Genomic DNA, 16,005 nt, shown 5'->3' with positions numbered 1-16,005 from the left:
TTTTTCTGTGTGTTCAGAATGCCCTTTGCTTTTTTCTTTATGAAAGCATACCCACACTTGCTTGTCTGGTTGCTTCCACTCGTCTGTGAATTCCTCAGCACCAGATATTCAGTATTCATCATAGCCATTGGCAGACAGGTGCTAAGTAAATGTTGTTTGATTTAAAACGACTACCACCACTGATACTGTAAAAGCTAAATATATAGAAGTATCTGAGGCTTATATAATGATACATTTTAAAAAACTGATCATCCATGCATTGTAGCATGTGTATTAGAAAGAGGTAGGTACCTGAATTCCATTCTAAGCTTTTTTGTTGGGCATCTTTCAGTGAGACATACGTGTTCTCTGAGCATCAATGGCTTTACATTTTTAAACATTTAAAATTACTGATTCATACAAGAGTGTGCATACTTCATTTGTAAATTGTGAAGCCTAAAAATAAAAGTCCCACGAATCCACCGCTAATTGAGGAACTAGAATAATTCTCAGGTCTTTAAAGTTGCCCAATCCTATGATTGTCTCCCCCTGTATAAATAACCAGTATCTTTAATATGATGTTTGATTTAATGGTATTATATTGTGTACAGTTTTCCGATAGCATTATAGTTCTCTTATTCATCTTTATCGTATGTAGCTGGAGTTAATTTGTTTGCACAGTATTATAGTTCATTATGTGAATATTGCACATGAACTTCAGAAGGAATGTCAGACTAATTTCCCAAACTTGTCATAGTAGTTTACACTTCCACCCAATTGTGCCCATTGCTCTTGCGTTTTACATCAGCCTAGTGTAATTTTGAAATATATAATGAAATGAAACTTTTCTAAAATAAAATATTTCCAGAAGTAATCATTGAAACTATTGGCATATATTTATTTTACAGCATGATATATAAAGAAAGCCATAGTTAAAAGCAGAATGCTACTCCACACACACACAAAAAAAGTCTGACAATTTTGGTAATTAAATGTGACTGTGGACTTGTGTGACCAGGCTTTTCTTTTGAGTTGTTGACATGAAATAAAATTCATTTTGCATTCATAGATTTTAAAATAATGTTTGCAAAATGAATTCAGAATACTATATTTGTCTAATGGTAACGTATTTTCAAGAGAAACTTTCATAGTAAGTCCTTATAAAATAGGTCATTTTGAGTTGTTTTGCATATTTCCATCATATTCCATTCCAGAAACTTCTGTATTACTTGCCTTGAGCCTTTGTACTAGCCCTTCTCATACTCTTTGTCTGTACTTGATGCAAACCATTGTAGCAGGATGTGTTTCTGTGCTTTCATGGTCTAAATATGTGGCTCTGACAGTAATTTGCATTGGTGGTTAAACTCTTCCTTTTCCTACCTCCTGTAATACAGGTTTTTTTTTTTAACATTTAATGGCTGGAATCATGGAAGAGTGCCAGTAATCTTTGAATCAGATTCAAAGATACCATGACAATCTGATCTAATACTATTTTATTGTGTTTCACTTCCATGTAAGGAACAGTATTGGTCTCCTAATTTATTATATCCACTGCTCATGGCCCAACAGAAATAGGTGAAATAAGATTTTTCATTCTATAATATGAAGTCTAAGTGTATCCATCCACTAGATGTCAGCATTAGGCAAGATGGAGTGGAATGGATGTAGAATAATAGCCAGAAGCTCAGTAAGAGATTTAGTCTAACAAGTAAACTGACTTGTATAAAGGCACGCATTTTATGATAGAGTCAGGACTAGAAATCAAGTCTCCCAATTTTTATTCCATTGTTGTATCACATTTCTTTAAGTCAAGTGAGTTAACTGCATGTAATTTAGTAGCTAAAATTAAAATATATGGATCTTAACATTTGCTAGGGCTTCATGGGGAGATTTTAGTACTACTATGTTGATATTAACACTGGCATCCAGGAATACCTGAATCCTGTTGTACTAATCTCTCTGTCTCTTCCTTTACATTTCACAAAAGATGGAGAATCAAAGCATCACTTTATTAATAGCTAAACTAGTACTTGATAGCAGTGAGTTAGATAGTGTTAGTAAGGTTAAGGATTAAGCTGTTCTCTAGAACTTCCCTGATATCAGTCAAATTCCAACCAGGAAAGCAGAAATAAAACGAGGGATTTTAATATATGTATTTAGTTCACAAGTGTTGGAAACCTGAGCCAAAAGAGATTGCTGAGGTAACTTAGATATTAATAGAAACCACAAGAAGCAGCAATTACTTTTAGGGCTGAGGGAACAAAAGAGAAGAGATGGATTTGGGAGAATTTAGGAGCCTGAAGGAAGAACCCCATAGGCCTGGAGTCTCAGACCTTTGAAGGGGGCCAGATAATGCACTGCTGCTGGGAGTTCCACAAGAAGCTAGAGCTTGGAGCCCTAGCTGTCTTACTGCTGGAAGAAATTATGACAGGACTTGAAAGATCCCTTTGTTTTTCTTCTTCCCACCTTTTCATTTCCTTCTGGTGACATTGCTTGCTTTCTCTTCTCTTCTCTTTTCTTATTTTTTCATTTTTTTTTTTTAATTTTATCTTTTTTGGGACATTCTCACTCTGTTGCAGAGTGTAGAGTGCAGTGGTGCAATCTTGACTCACTGCAACCTCCGCCTCCCGCGTTCAAAAAATTCTCATGCCACAGCCTCCTGAGTAGTTGGGACTACAGGTACGTGCCACCACGCCTGGCTAATTTTTGTATTTTTAGTAGAGGCGGAGTTTTGCCATGTTGGCTAGGCTGGTCTCAAACTCCTGACCTCAAGTAATCTCCCCACCTTGGCCTCCCAAAGTGCTGGGATTACAGGTGTGAGCCACCGTGCCTGGCCTGCTTTCAAGTGATGGTACAGTTTCTTAGAAGCCGTTCAATAAGCAGACTTCGGGCAATATTTGATGAGGGTGGTGCCTTGAATATTTTCAGAAAGGTTACTGAGATTATTGATATGATTTATGTCTAAAAAACAGTGTATATACCTTAATTTAAAAATACTTTATTGATAAAAATGCTGACAGTTATCTGAGCCTTCATTCAGCAGGTCTTAACCTTTTTGCTAGTGGAGGGTCTTGCCTGGATGTTAATGGCTTCAGACTGATCAAGGTAGTAGTTGCTGAAGGTTGGGTGGCTGTGCAATTTCTTAAAATAAGACAAAAATGAAGTTTGCCACATCAGTTGACACTTCCATGAAAGATTTCTCTGTAGCATATGATACTGTTGGGTAACATTTCACCCACAGTACAACTTTCAAAATTGGAGGCAGTACTTTCAGACCTTGCCAGTGCTTATCAGCTATGTTCATGTGATACTCATTTTAACAGTCTAAACAACATCTTCACCAGAGTAGATTTCATCTCAAGAAACCATTTTCGGCTGGGAGTAATGGCTCGTGCCTGTAATCCTAGCACTTTGGGAGTCCGAGGTGGGTGGATTGCCTGAGCTCAGGAGTTTGAGACCAGCCTGGGCATTATGGTGAAACCCTATCTCTACTAAAATACAAAAAATCAGCTGGCTGTGATGGCTTGCGCCTGTAGTCTCAGCTACTCAGTAGGTTGAGGCACGAGAATTGCTTGAACCCGAGAGCTGAGGTTGCAGTGAGCCAAGATGACAAGGTGGAAACTCTGTCTCAAAAGAAAAAAAAAAAGGAAAGAAACCATTTTCTTTGCTTATCCATAAGAAACAACTCCTCATCCACTCAAGTTTTTATCATAAGATTGCAGCTATTCAGTCACATCTTAAAGGCCCTTCTAAGATGAACTTCTACTCTAGTTCTCTTGGTATTTCCACCACATCTGCCATTTCTCCACTGAAGTCTTGAACCCCCCTCACAGTCATCTGTGAGAGTTAGAATCAACTTCTTTCAAACTCCTATTGATGTTTGACCCCTTCCCATGAATCACAAAGGTTCTTAATGGTATCCAGAATGGTGAATCCTTTCCAGAAGGCTTTCAATTTACTTTCTCAGATCCATCAGAAGAATCCATATCTATGACAGGTTTAGCTTTAAGAAATGTATTTCTTAAATAATGAGACTTAAGAGCCAGAATTACTTTGTGATCCATGAGCTGCAGAGTGGATACTGTGTTAGCAGCATGAAAACAACGTTAATCTCCTTACACATTTCCATTAGAGTTCTTGATTGATTAGGTGCATTGTCAGTGAGCAGTAATTTATTGAAACGATTATTTTTTTTCTGAGGAATAGGGCTCAATAGTGGGCTTAGAATATTGAGTACACCATGCTGTAAACAGATGTGCTGTCATCTAGGCTTTGTTGTACCATTTAGAGAGCACAGGCAGAGTGGATGTAGTATAATTCTTAAGGGTCCTAGGATTTTATTTCTATTTTTATTTTGAGACAAAGTCTAGCTCTGTTGCCCATGGAGTGCGGTGGTGCGATCTTGGCTCACTGCAACCTCTGCCTCCTAGTTCAAGCAGTTCTCCTGCCTCAGCCTCCTGAGTAGCTGGGATTACAGGCGCCTGCCACCCTGCCCAGCTAATTTTTGTATTTTTAGTAGAGATGGGGTTTCACCATGTTGGCCAGGCTGGTCTCAAACTCCTGACTTCAGGTGATCGGCCCACCTCGGCCTCCCAAAGTGTTGGGATTACAGGCATGAACCACTGTGCCTGGCCTCTCTATTTTTAATCATTTATTTTTTCAACAAATACTTATGAATACCAACTACATCCCAGGCATTGTTCTAAATGCTCAGGATAGAGTAGTGTACAAAACAAAACCCCTGCCTACTCAGAGGAAGACAGAGTAAATAGATAAGAGTAACAGGAATGTGTGTTAGATGGTACGAACCATCAATTTGGGAAGGGGATAGAGAGGAGGATGGAAGGGGCATTTATAGGTGGGTAGGTAGCTCAAGGATTCTCTCTGAAGAGGTGAGGCCTTACTGAGCAGCAGAAACTGCAAGCAGGCTTTTGTGGTTAGATGCGCATGTGTGCAGTGGAGAGTAAAGAAAGATGAGGCCAGAGTGTGTCGGGGCAGATTGTGTAAGATTTTGTGAGACCTCTGTTTTAGTCTGTTCTCACATGGCTATGAAGAACTACCTGAGACTGGGTAATTTCTAAAGAAAAGAGGTTTGATTGGCTCATGGTTCTGCAAGCTGTACAGGAAGCATGGCTGGGAAGGTCTCAGGAAACCTTGAATGGCGGAAGGGGAAGAGGAAGGTGGCACGTCTTACATGGCCAGAGCAGGAGGAAGAGAGATGGGGAGGTGCCCCACCCTTTAAAAGAACCAGATCTCATGAGAACTCACTATCACAACAGCAGCAAGGGGGAAGTCCACTCCCATGATCCAGTCTCCTCCCAGCAGGCTCCTTCTCCAACACTAGGGATTACAACTCGACATGAAATTTGGGCAGGGACACAAATTCAAACCTTATCATTCTGTTCCTGGCCCCTCCCAAATCTCATGACCTTCTCACATTGCAAAATATAATCAGCCCTTCTCAGCAGTCCCCCAAGTCTTAACTCATTTCAGCATTAACTCAGAAGTCCACAGTCCAGAGTCTCACCTGAGATGAGACAAGTCCCTTCCACCTATGAGTCTTTAAAATCAAAATGAAGTTAGTTACTTCCAAGATACAATGAGGGTACAGGCATTGTTTAAATACTCCCCTTCCAAAAGGGCAGAATAGGCCAAAACAAAGGGGCTTTAAGCCTCATACACATCTGAAACCTAGCAGGGCAGTTGTTCAATCTTAAAGCTCCAAAATAATCTCCTTTGATTCCGTGTCTCATATCCAGGCCACACTGATGTAAGGGGTGGGCTCCTAATGCCTTGTGCAGCTCTGCCCCTCTTGCTCTGCAGGGCTTACCTCCCATGGCTGTTCTCAAGGGCTGGCATTGAGTGTGGCTTTTCCAGGTGCATGGTGCAAGCTGTTGGTGGATCTGCCATTCCGGGGTCTGGAGCATGGTGGCCCCCTTCTCGCAGCTATGCTAGGCAGTGCCTCAGTGAGGACTCCAACCCTACATTTCCCCAGTGCACTGTCCTAGTAGAGGTTCTCCATGAGGGCTCTGCCCCTGCAGTGTACCTTCTGCCTGAACATCCAGGCATGTCCATACATCCTCTGAAATCTAGGCAGAGACTCCCAAGCCTCAACAACTCTTGCTGTCTGCACACCTGCAGGCCTAACACCCATCGAAGCTGCCAAGGCTTATGGCTTCTACTTGCCTGAACAGCAGCTTGAGACATAATCTAGGACCGTTTTAGCCGTGGCTGGAGCTGGAGTGGCTGGGATGCAGGGAGCAGTGTCCCCAGGGCAGCCAGGCCCTGGGCCTGGCCTGTGAAACCATTCTACCCTTCTTGGCCTCTGAGTCTGTGGTGGGAGGGGCTGCCACAAAGGTCTCTGAGATGCCTGCGAGGCATTTTCCCCGTTGTCTTTGATTTGTCATTGAATTTGGGCGGAGACACAAATTCAAATCATATCAACCTGGTAAAGAATTTGGATTTTATTCTGAGTGTGTTAGTGAGTCATTGCATGGCTTTGAGCAGAGAAAGGATGATTTATATGTTTAAAAGAGTGCTTTGCCTCTTATATGTGGAAGAGATTGTAGGAGGAGGCTGGGTTGGAAACAGGGAGACCAGCAACCCTAGCAGGAAGTGAGGGTAGCAAGACGTAGGGAGGTGTGGCAGTGGGGGAGGTGAGACGTGCTGCCCTTTAAGCTAATGATAAAGGTGTGTTGAGGAGGATGAGGGGAGTGTCAGGGCAGATGCTCCTGACAGGCAAGGTAAGGTGTGAGGGCTGAGTATTGACACTGGAATTAGCAACGTGGAAGTTACCTGATGGCCTTCCCAGTGCAGTTTTGGTGGTGTGGGATGGGGATAAAAGCCACATTGCAGTGGGTTTAATAGAGAACGAAAGGAGAGAAACAAAAGATGCTGAGTGTTAGATTATTCCTTTTAAGGAATTTTGCTGCAAAGAGAAGCAAGGGAATAGGGTGGGAGCTGGTGAGGGAAATAGGATCAAGGTACATTTCTGTTTGTTTTAAGATGGAAGAAATAAATGTATGTATGCCAAACAGAAGGGTACTGAAAAAGAAAAACTGAAGTAGGAAGGAAACTCAAGATAATGTATTGTTCAGAATGTCAAATTTTGAAGAAAGTGTTTTCAGGAAGGCGTGGGTGATAACTGGGTCAAGAGCTGCTAGTTCAGTAAGTTGAAGTGTGAGAATTGTCCTTTAGATTTAGCCAAATGCAAGTTTTGGTGACCTTGACAGGGACAGGTTTATTGTAGTGGGCATAAAAGCCAAACTGGAATGAGTTGAAAGAATCGGAGTTTGAAAGGTGGAAAGAAACAGCTACAGACAGTTCATTTGACAAGTCTTGCTATAAAGAGGACAGGAAAGATGATGTTGTAGTAGAGGGCCCATGAAGTCCTTGAGGAGACAAAAGCAGGCAGGAGAAGTAGTGCCCCAGAAGAAAGGTTGTCCTTCAGGAAAACAGGTACAGAGGGTGGGTGTATGGTTACTGAAGAAAGGATGGTAGAAAAGATAGATGCTTATGTATTTTGTGTGTGAAAGATACAGTGAGGTCATTTCCTGCAAGTGAGAATGGAGGATGGGTTGTTGGGTTTTTGTGGTTTTCTTCTTCTTCTTCTTTTTTTTTTTTAAGAGATCATGAGAAAGGTAAGAATTTTTTTTAATGTGTGGAATAATCACCTGGGAAAGTGGGAGAGGAGATTGAGTGAGGTAGCAAAACTGAGGGTGCACTTCAGGTTGGTGGTCATATGTTAAAAGCAGCAGCTTTCAACAACAGGCAGTTTTGCCTCCTAGGGGACATTTGACAGTGTCTGGAGGCGTTATTGGTTGTCACAGCTGGGAGCAGGGGTGATAAGAGGTATCTAGTGGGCAGAGGCCCAGAATACTGCTAAACAACCTACAAGGCACTAGACAGTCCCCCACAGCAAAGAATTGTACAGTTCAAATGTTAGTATTGCTGAGTTTAAGAAACCCTGATTTAAAGTGAAGCTGGTTAGTGTGTTTGTTACTTTTCTTTCTTCCCCCTCCTTCTCACTGGCCAGTCACAAGTCTTTAATACGTTTATAAGCTGGATGTGAGGAAAACTGACACTAAACAAGAGAAATTCAGATTGTGATAAATATGCTTAAGAAATAAGTTGAGTGAAGAGGTAGGTAGAAGATTATCACTAGAAGTTGCAACTGGTGCAACTCTTTTGAGAAGGTTGGCAGAGAAAGGCCTCTTCAAAGAGATGCCTTTTAAGATGAGCCCTGAAGGATGGAAAGAAGCCAGTCATGGGAAAATCTTTGGGACTAGCATTCTAGGAAGAGGAGACAAAATTAAAAAGTACCTTGAGGAGAAAAAGTAAGTGAAGTAACAGCATCTCTTAGGAAGCTTCTAGAAAGATAGAGGAAATATTATAGTAATTGTAGGGTATAGTTGTTTCTATTGGCTATTATTCTGTAAGGAAACTTCTTTTCAAATGTTTTATGGGAAAATGGTCTAATGTATTTAAGTGCCTTTTGTTAGCTTAAAAATACATTCCACAGACTACCGGCCAGGAAGGGCGTGTTCCTTTCCAGATAAGTTGTCAACGTGGAAACAAATGTCTAATGTAAGGGCTCATAGTAAAAAAAAATTCCACCAGAAATAGGACAACTCCTGAGTTAAACCATGTCTGGTTTCTGTGTATTAAATCTGTGTTAAATTTATTTTTAGCTTATTTAGTAAATACAATATTTAGTTTAAATCCAAGGATTACAATAGAAAATAATTTGAAAGAAGATTCTTTAGCTTTTCCCTTCTAAATTCAGATAGTAAGACTTAGTTTATTATTCTAAATGATAATATTTGTTACCTTTAAAATATATCAATAGTGTTTTGGGTCTGCTTTAAAATCTTAAATCCGGCCGGGCCTGGTGGCTCACGCCTGTAATCCTAGCACTTTGGGAGGCTGAGGCGGGTAGATCACCTGAGGTTGGGAGTTTGAGACCAGCCTGACCAAGATGGAGAAACCCTGTCTCTACTAAAAATACAAAATTAGCCGGGCGTGGTGGTGCATGCCTGTAATCCTAGCTACTCAGGAGGCTGAGGCAGGAGAATCACTTGAACCTGGGAGGCGAAGGTTGCAGTGAGCCGAGATCGTACCATTGCACTCCAGCCTGGGCAACAAGAGTGAAACCCCGTCTCAAAAAAAATCTTAAATCCTTTGGTATCTTTCATATCAAATGTATTTATTCATCCGAAACTTAGAAATCTTACTAGTCTCCTTTAGATGGCAGAAATCCAACTCAACAGCTAAAAGGGGTATTGGTTTAAAAAAACTAGGGTATCTTAAAACCAGAGGAAAATCAAGCAGCTGGACTGAGAGAAGTGACAGCTGGAACTCGGGAATGAATGGAAGGAAATTAATGACTCCAGGACACTCTTTGAGACCTTGCACTGTAATATTGGTTCATTCTCTTGTGATAGACTGCCATCCTCTAGGGCAGGAAGTATGACTGCCACATCCGCCCACGCCTCACATTCCATAAGTTCTACTGCTGGGAACAGAGCCCCTAGTTAGGTTGCTCTGACAGCTGCAACAGTAATAGTAAATAAACTGCCAGGTATGGCACTAAATGTGGTGCTTATATTAACCCATTTAATGATTTTAGGAACACTCTGAGGTGAATATTATTAATATGCACCTTTTACACATGAGAAAACTGAGGAATGGAGAAGTTAAAAAACACTTGACTGAAGTCACAAAGTTTGGAAGTGGCACAGCTGGGTTTCAGACCCAGGCAGTCTGGTCCCACCTAAGCTGATGATTAACCACTGTCATATTAGTTGAAAACAGTCACAGTGAGAGGACAGCAGGGTTTTTTGTTTGTTTGTTTGTTTGGTTTTTGGCCAGGTTAAAATATAGCAAGATAGGGTTATGGTTTTAATTTTTTGTTTATTCTTATAAAGGATAGGAGAACCGATAATGTTATAATGGGACTGTTTTTAGAGCTTTGAAAACTTCCATGAGTTTTTGTTCAAAGAGACATTGTGATATGGGCTGCCTATGTAGCATCTGTCCTGTGTGCTATGTGGTAGAGCGAATTTTTGCGCTGGACAACAGTTGTTGTAGTGATTCTCAGTCGGGTGATTTTGCCCCCAGGAGACATTTGGCGGTATCTAGAGACATTTTTGATTGTCACAGCTTGTATGGGGGGTAGCTGCTAGTATCTAGTGGATTGAAGCCCAAGATGTTGGTGTATTTCCTACAATGTGAGACAGACTCCAATAACAAAAGAACTCCTCAGCCCAAAATGTTAGTAGTGCTGAGACTGAGAAACACTGTGTTAGATAAACTGAGCCAATTCCTTTTTTTTTTTGAGAGGGAGTCTAGCTCTGTTGCCTAGGCTGGAGTGTGCAGTGGCGTGATCTTGGCTCCCTACAACTGCCGCCTCCTTTAGTAGAGACGGGGTTTCACTGTGTTGGCCAGACTGGTCTCGAACTCCTGACCTTGTGATCTACCCACCTTGGCATCCCAAAGTGCTGGGATTACAAGCGTGAGCCACTGTGCCCAGCCAACTGAGCCATTTTCAAACTAAGTGTTTGTGTATGGGATAAATAGGCAAGAAATTCTCAATCCTTATGAGAGCAAATAGGTCAGGACCAAGTCTGATGTAGTGGTCATACTCCCAAGTATGAGGAGGGGAGGATCACATTAGCCTCGGGTGCCTGGAAAGAAGAACCATATACAGAGGAAGAAGTTTACAGAACGAGCTGTAGGAAAATGGAGCAGACATACATGGCTAGTTCCAAAATTTTCCCCAAGGTTGGACTGTGTGCATACAGGTAAAAAGGTAAGGAAACCTAATCTCCCTCTTCTCCATGCATACCTGATGATGATAATAGAACTAATTTTAGGGCATTTCAGCAATATTCTTGATAAATATGGGCTTCGTTCTGATTTATAACATTGGAATGTGTTGATAAGGACTCAGGTTTATGTTAAAAGAAATAGAGCCATTATTACTTTTAAAAGGTTATTTTGTGATATTTAGGTTTTAATTACAGCAACAGCCAATATTTATTAAATGTTTTCTGTGTGCCAGACACTAAGCTGAGTCAGTGCTTAATCTAATTTAACCCTCATAATAGGAATTTAAGATATTTACTATAATTACCTGTGTTTTACCAATCAAGAAATGAGTCCCCAAAAGGGTTAACTACCATCCTTAAGGTCAAACAGCTAGTAAGCTAGAGTCGAATTTCTGGTTTGATTCCATAGATTAAACTCCTAAAACCAAATGGTGTGCTGCCTTTTTCCTACTAAAAATAATTATAGTCCTTTCTCATGATATATTTTTCATCTGTAGTTGCAATTTTGATACCACTAGGTAATTTTTTGTGTATTTGGTCTCAGTTCTTATTAGTGAGAAAATTTATGTATGTTTGGATACAGTCATTCCATATATGTTGGAAAGCTTTTAAAAATTAAAGCTGTGAAATATGCTACTTCCAAATGGTTTCTTCCAACATCTATTGAAGAACTTTAGTAACCAATTTGAGATAATTATTTGGGTGTGATGATTTAGGAAAAATGTTTATCTTTTCCTTTAATATAAAAGCTTGGTATTATTAAATGTTTTACAATGTATACGGTAATTAAGTCGAAATATTAAATATTTCCCTCTTAGCTTAATGTCACCTAATCCACTTGTGTAAAGTATTGTACAAAATCAGACCATTGAAATTCTGTGTAATAGAAATATTAATATAAAAAGAAGATAGATCTCCACCTCCCCCATTGGGGGAATATTGTTTCAAAAGGGAAGAACCATTCAGTACTTACCATATATGAATAAATTGGATTGCTTTTAACATTTTATAAGAAATTTGTGTTTCCGTACATCAGACTTTGACCTCTAAAGCAAATAGCTATTTGTATTTCCTCATGGGAAGCTTACAGTTAGAAACATATGCTGATGTTGGAGAGTAGGTGGAAGAGGGGGATGCCACAGGTGACGGGAAGTGCTAACTTTTTTCAAGCTTCTTATAATGAGAGTGAGTGGCAAGTTGTCTTTTTTCTTAATAAAAATATTGTTTTATGTTTTGCTTTATTTACATTTGCCAGCAACGGGATCTTTGGAGAAAAACACATAGCAATTGGAGGAAAAGTACAGCAGTTGGAGGGAGGAGGATGTGGGTAGCCGTGATACCATAGTTTGCCTCCCCTTTTGTTACTCTACCTTCCAGGTTTGAACCTGGTTTCCTGGATGTTTCTGACCCCATTTCCCACTTTCATCCTCACTGCATTATGGAAATCTTGGGCAACATTTATGCCAATGCCGTATTTTCACTTTTTGTCCTCCGCAAACCTACTAAGTTGTGATAATTGCTGGCTCCCTATTGTACCTGTTTGCTGTGTTAACTTTTAAGTTCCATACATGGTATAGTTGTGTATAGTTGATTATTCAGTCTAAGAGTTAAATAATAAGTTTGATTAATCTTAGGAGATAGAAGATATCAAAAACATTTTATGTGTGGTAAAGTTTTTTTAGATTGGTCATTAATTGATAACTTTCTTTAGGCTTTAATGGTTAAATGTGGTTTGAATACTTTCTTCTTTGTGTTCCCAATAGGATTTGACTCTGCAAGAAGGAAAATATCCCTATTATTTAAAAAAATGGTTTCTATAGTTACTTATTTGAGAAATCTAGTTTTGCTGTTAAATTGAGAAATATATGCCTCAAAAATTTTAAAGGAGTAACACTAACGTAGATAGTAATAAAATGTAAATATTGCAAGTTATATGTCAAAATCTAATCTTTTTTCCCATCTTGCTTTATGTAACTTTTTTGATATGTGGAAAAGAGGGACAGGAGCTATAAACTCAGAGCCAAATGTGCTTTTGTTGTTCCAAATTCTCAATGCCAAAAGCATATAAACCTGCACCTGTTGATAATTATGAGCAAGCCAGCCTTTGCCAAATCCCAGGCCTCTGCTTAAAATTTTTTACTGGAACTAAATGATGTTGCCATTTTTATTTTTAGGTTTGCTGGCATGGGTAATCTCATTAAGGTGCTAACCAGGGACATAGACCACAATGCAGCACATTTTTTCTTGGACTTTGAAAGTAAGTCTCTTTAGCCCTTCACAGCTGGTGCATAATGGTAAAGGTGAAAGATGAATTATACTCACCACAGTGAAGGCCAGCCAGAATATTTGTTAATTAAACATGGGAATCAAACAAAGGTTGCATGAATTTTTCTTAATTGTAGGCAAACATCACCATCATATGTATAATTTAGTTTTTCATTTGCTAAAATCATGTTGAGTCTGTAGCCAGTGCTGTCCTTTCATTAGTCCATGAAGCAAGTAGCCTTATGATGAACATTCTAATAGTATGCTTTAGTGACTATGTCAAACAATATTCGCTTATAATCCTGTAATAATTTTATTTTAAAAATCAGAATTGTGCTGCATACCTTGAATCAGTAGTCTCCGTACCTCCACAAATTATTGACAATCCAAATTTGGTTAGAAATATATGCTTTATTTAACCGCATGCAGGAAGAAAGTTTTATACTGTTTTAAGATGAGATGCAAAGGTGAGACATGGCCAAATGTATTAATATTTGGCTTTGAAATAAATTGTTGTTTCAGTGCTATACTAACAGTACTACATGTAAATAATTCTTGATCAGAAATTTCTTTTTCAGAATATTAGCACTATTGGAATACTTAAAGAATTTTTCATTATAAGGCCATTAATGAAACTTGTCTTGGGAGAATTTTGAGAAGAATTAGAGCAACAGTTGTGCCATTGTGTACAGGAAAACCACATTTCACCTCTAGGTCCTACATATCAACACCTTGAGAACCCGTTTTGCTGTCTGCCAGAGCACAGTCTGGGTAACCTGAAGAATGAATTCATGGCCTAATGAACATTTTCCCTGTTACTATTTTTCTTTAAGTAAACTTCAGATGTTCTTTTTTATAAAGGGATATTTTCTCTTTTCTCATTCTTGTCTTGACAGGTACCTTAACATGGGGAATCTTCTTAAAGTTTTGACATGCACAGACCTTGAGCAGGGGCCAAATTTTTTCCTTGATTTTGAAAGTGAGAAGATGATTTTATATCTATTTCTCTTTGCCTGCAGTAGACTGCGTTTGTCTTGCACTAAATGAATGTTTCCACTTTGCCATCTTTTTAACTGCTTTGCATGACTGAGCTATGAATTGTTTGAGTAAATTTCTGGTGCCTTCTAGAACTGGAAGTCCTATTTTGTAGATTAAATTGTGATGATAAAATGTCTTTGAGTTTTTATAAGAGATTTCCTATCTCTTAGTTGGAGATTATTTTGTAATTTACGATCTATTCTCTAATGAAAACATTTTTATGAAAAAATTTTGTTGGAAAGGACAAGTACTACCTCAAGATTTATTAATAGAAGCAATATTTGGGGAAAACTTACATTATAGTCAAGAAAAATCGACCAGGTTTCAGTTATTCTAGGGTACATATTTAAGTATTTCAAATATCAATCTGTTCATGAAGGCCATTCAGAGCTCAGTAATTTGGGCATAATATTAAAAGGTAAGTGTGAACCTAAATTATTTAATCTTTGCAGATAATTTGAAAAGTTAAAAAAATAGAATGTATTTATTTCAGGAATTTATTTTTTCTGACTCTAAATGAAAGGAAAAATAATGGGTTCACAGACCTTTAAGTAATTTGCCTTCTGTTTGTTTTATGTTGCATGACCTATTGTAATATGGTCTAAGAGTGGCAGGTAAGTGTCATTGACCTTGGTGCATGTTGCAAAGCTTTTGCTTTTTTTGGCTGTTGATATCGCTTTAGCTTGTCTGGTTGTTAAATTGAGAAGAATTATTAAATTGGTGTTTTAGTGTGAATGATGCTATTTTAACTGATCAATAGAAAATTGTTAGGAAAGGGTGAAGAGGTATTTCTTAGGTTTTTAATCATGTGATCCCTTATATTTTTAAGTGTTAGAATGTATTTTTATATACTTAAATTTTAAGACGTTTTCTGATTTTAAAAACAAAACAAATAAATCACTTAAACCCCCAGAAAGTCACTGCCTTTTCCTCCAACTTCAATTTAGTTTTTACAGTTTTATGTAATTCATTCTATTTTATGAATCATTCGAAACCATGGCAGTTCATGTGAACACATCAATTTATAGCTATCTCCATTTTGTAGAATAATTTGTGGTCTCTGGTTATTTTCTACTTTTATTCCATTTCTATAAAGGATCTGTTACAGTTTGGGTACTGTGTACAGGCTAGTAAAGAGTAGTAAATCAATATCAGGTCCATGTGAAATTGGGTTTCAGGGGAAATTGGGTTTTTAGGGGAAATACTATTAAATATTAGATGAATATTAGTTTTCTTGACCCTTCTCAACAATTTACCAGTGCTATGTTAAGTGCATGTTTAGCATGACTTTTAATCAGCTTGAGGATGTCGAGCAGATTGCTGACTTGAAGATATTCTTTCAGATGAGGCAACTTACATTAGAGCTGTATTTTAGTTTATTTGCATCTGTTTCAAACTTGGTCTTGTGTCTTTTTCTGCTATTCTGTCTCCCTTTTCCTCTTTGTCTCAAATTCCTTACATTTACAGAATCTTGACTTTGATAGTCAAGATCTTGTTCAAGACTTGGCACTTGATCTTTTTGTAAACCTAGCATTATATTATGGTCAAGTGGGAAGCATGAATTTAAATGTAGTATTTAAAAGATTACTTGGTCTTGGCTTTCCAATCTGTGGGAGTGTTTGGATCATTTTATACACACACACACACTTTTTTTTTTTTTTTATATGAGGTCTTACCCTGTCACCCAGACTAGAGTGCAGTGGCGCAATCTTAGCTCACTGCAACCTCTGCCTACCTGGCTCAAGGGATCCTCCCACCTCAGCCTCCAGAGTAGCTGGGACTACAGGCACATGCCACCAAGCCCAGCTAATTTTTCATATTTTTGGTAGAGATGGGGTTTCACTCTGTTGCCCAGGCTGGTCTCAAACTCCTGAGCTCAAGTGATCCACCCACC

At 38.9% G+C, this 16,005-nt stretch overlaps 1 protein-coding gene across 36 annotated transcripts in view; it reads left to right on the top strand.

Moving 5' to 3' along the window:
• CYRIB (CYFIP related Rac1 interactor B) overlaps positions 1-16,005 on the top strand; it is a 177,111-nt gene that overhangs the window by 125,091 nt on the left and 36,015 nt on the right. For 16 of the 36 annotated variants that reach the window (XM_063816034.1, XM_063816038.1, XM_016958938.3 and 13 more), the window contains 1 exon segment: positions 13,970-14,052. The exons of 8 other annotated variants lie outside the window; for them this stretch is intronic. In XM_063816034.1, coding sequence (XP_063672104.1) covers positions 13,980-14,052 — 73 coding nt within the window. In that variant the 5' untranslated portion in view covers positions 13,970-13,979. 36 annotated transcript variants of the gene reach the window in all.

The sequence above is a fragment of the Pan troglodytes genome, chromosome 7, assembly GCF_028858775.2.
Source record: "Pan troglodytes isolate AG18354 chromosome 7, NHGRI_mPanTro3-v2.0_pri, whole genome shotgun sequence".
Lineage (NCBI taxonomy): Eukaryota > Metazoa > Chordata > Mammalia > Primates > Hominidae > Pan > Pan troglodytes.
This window is presented reverse-complemented; position numbering and strand designations above follow the sequence as displayed.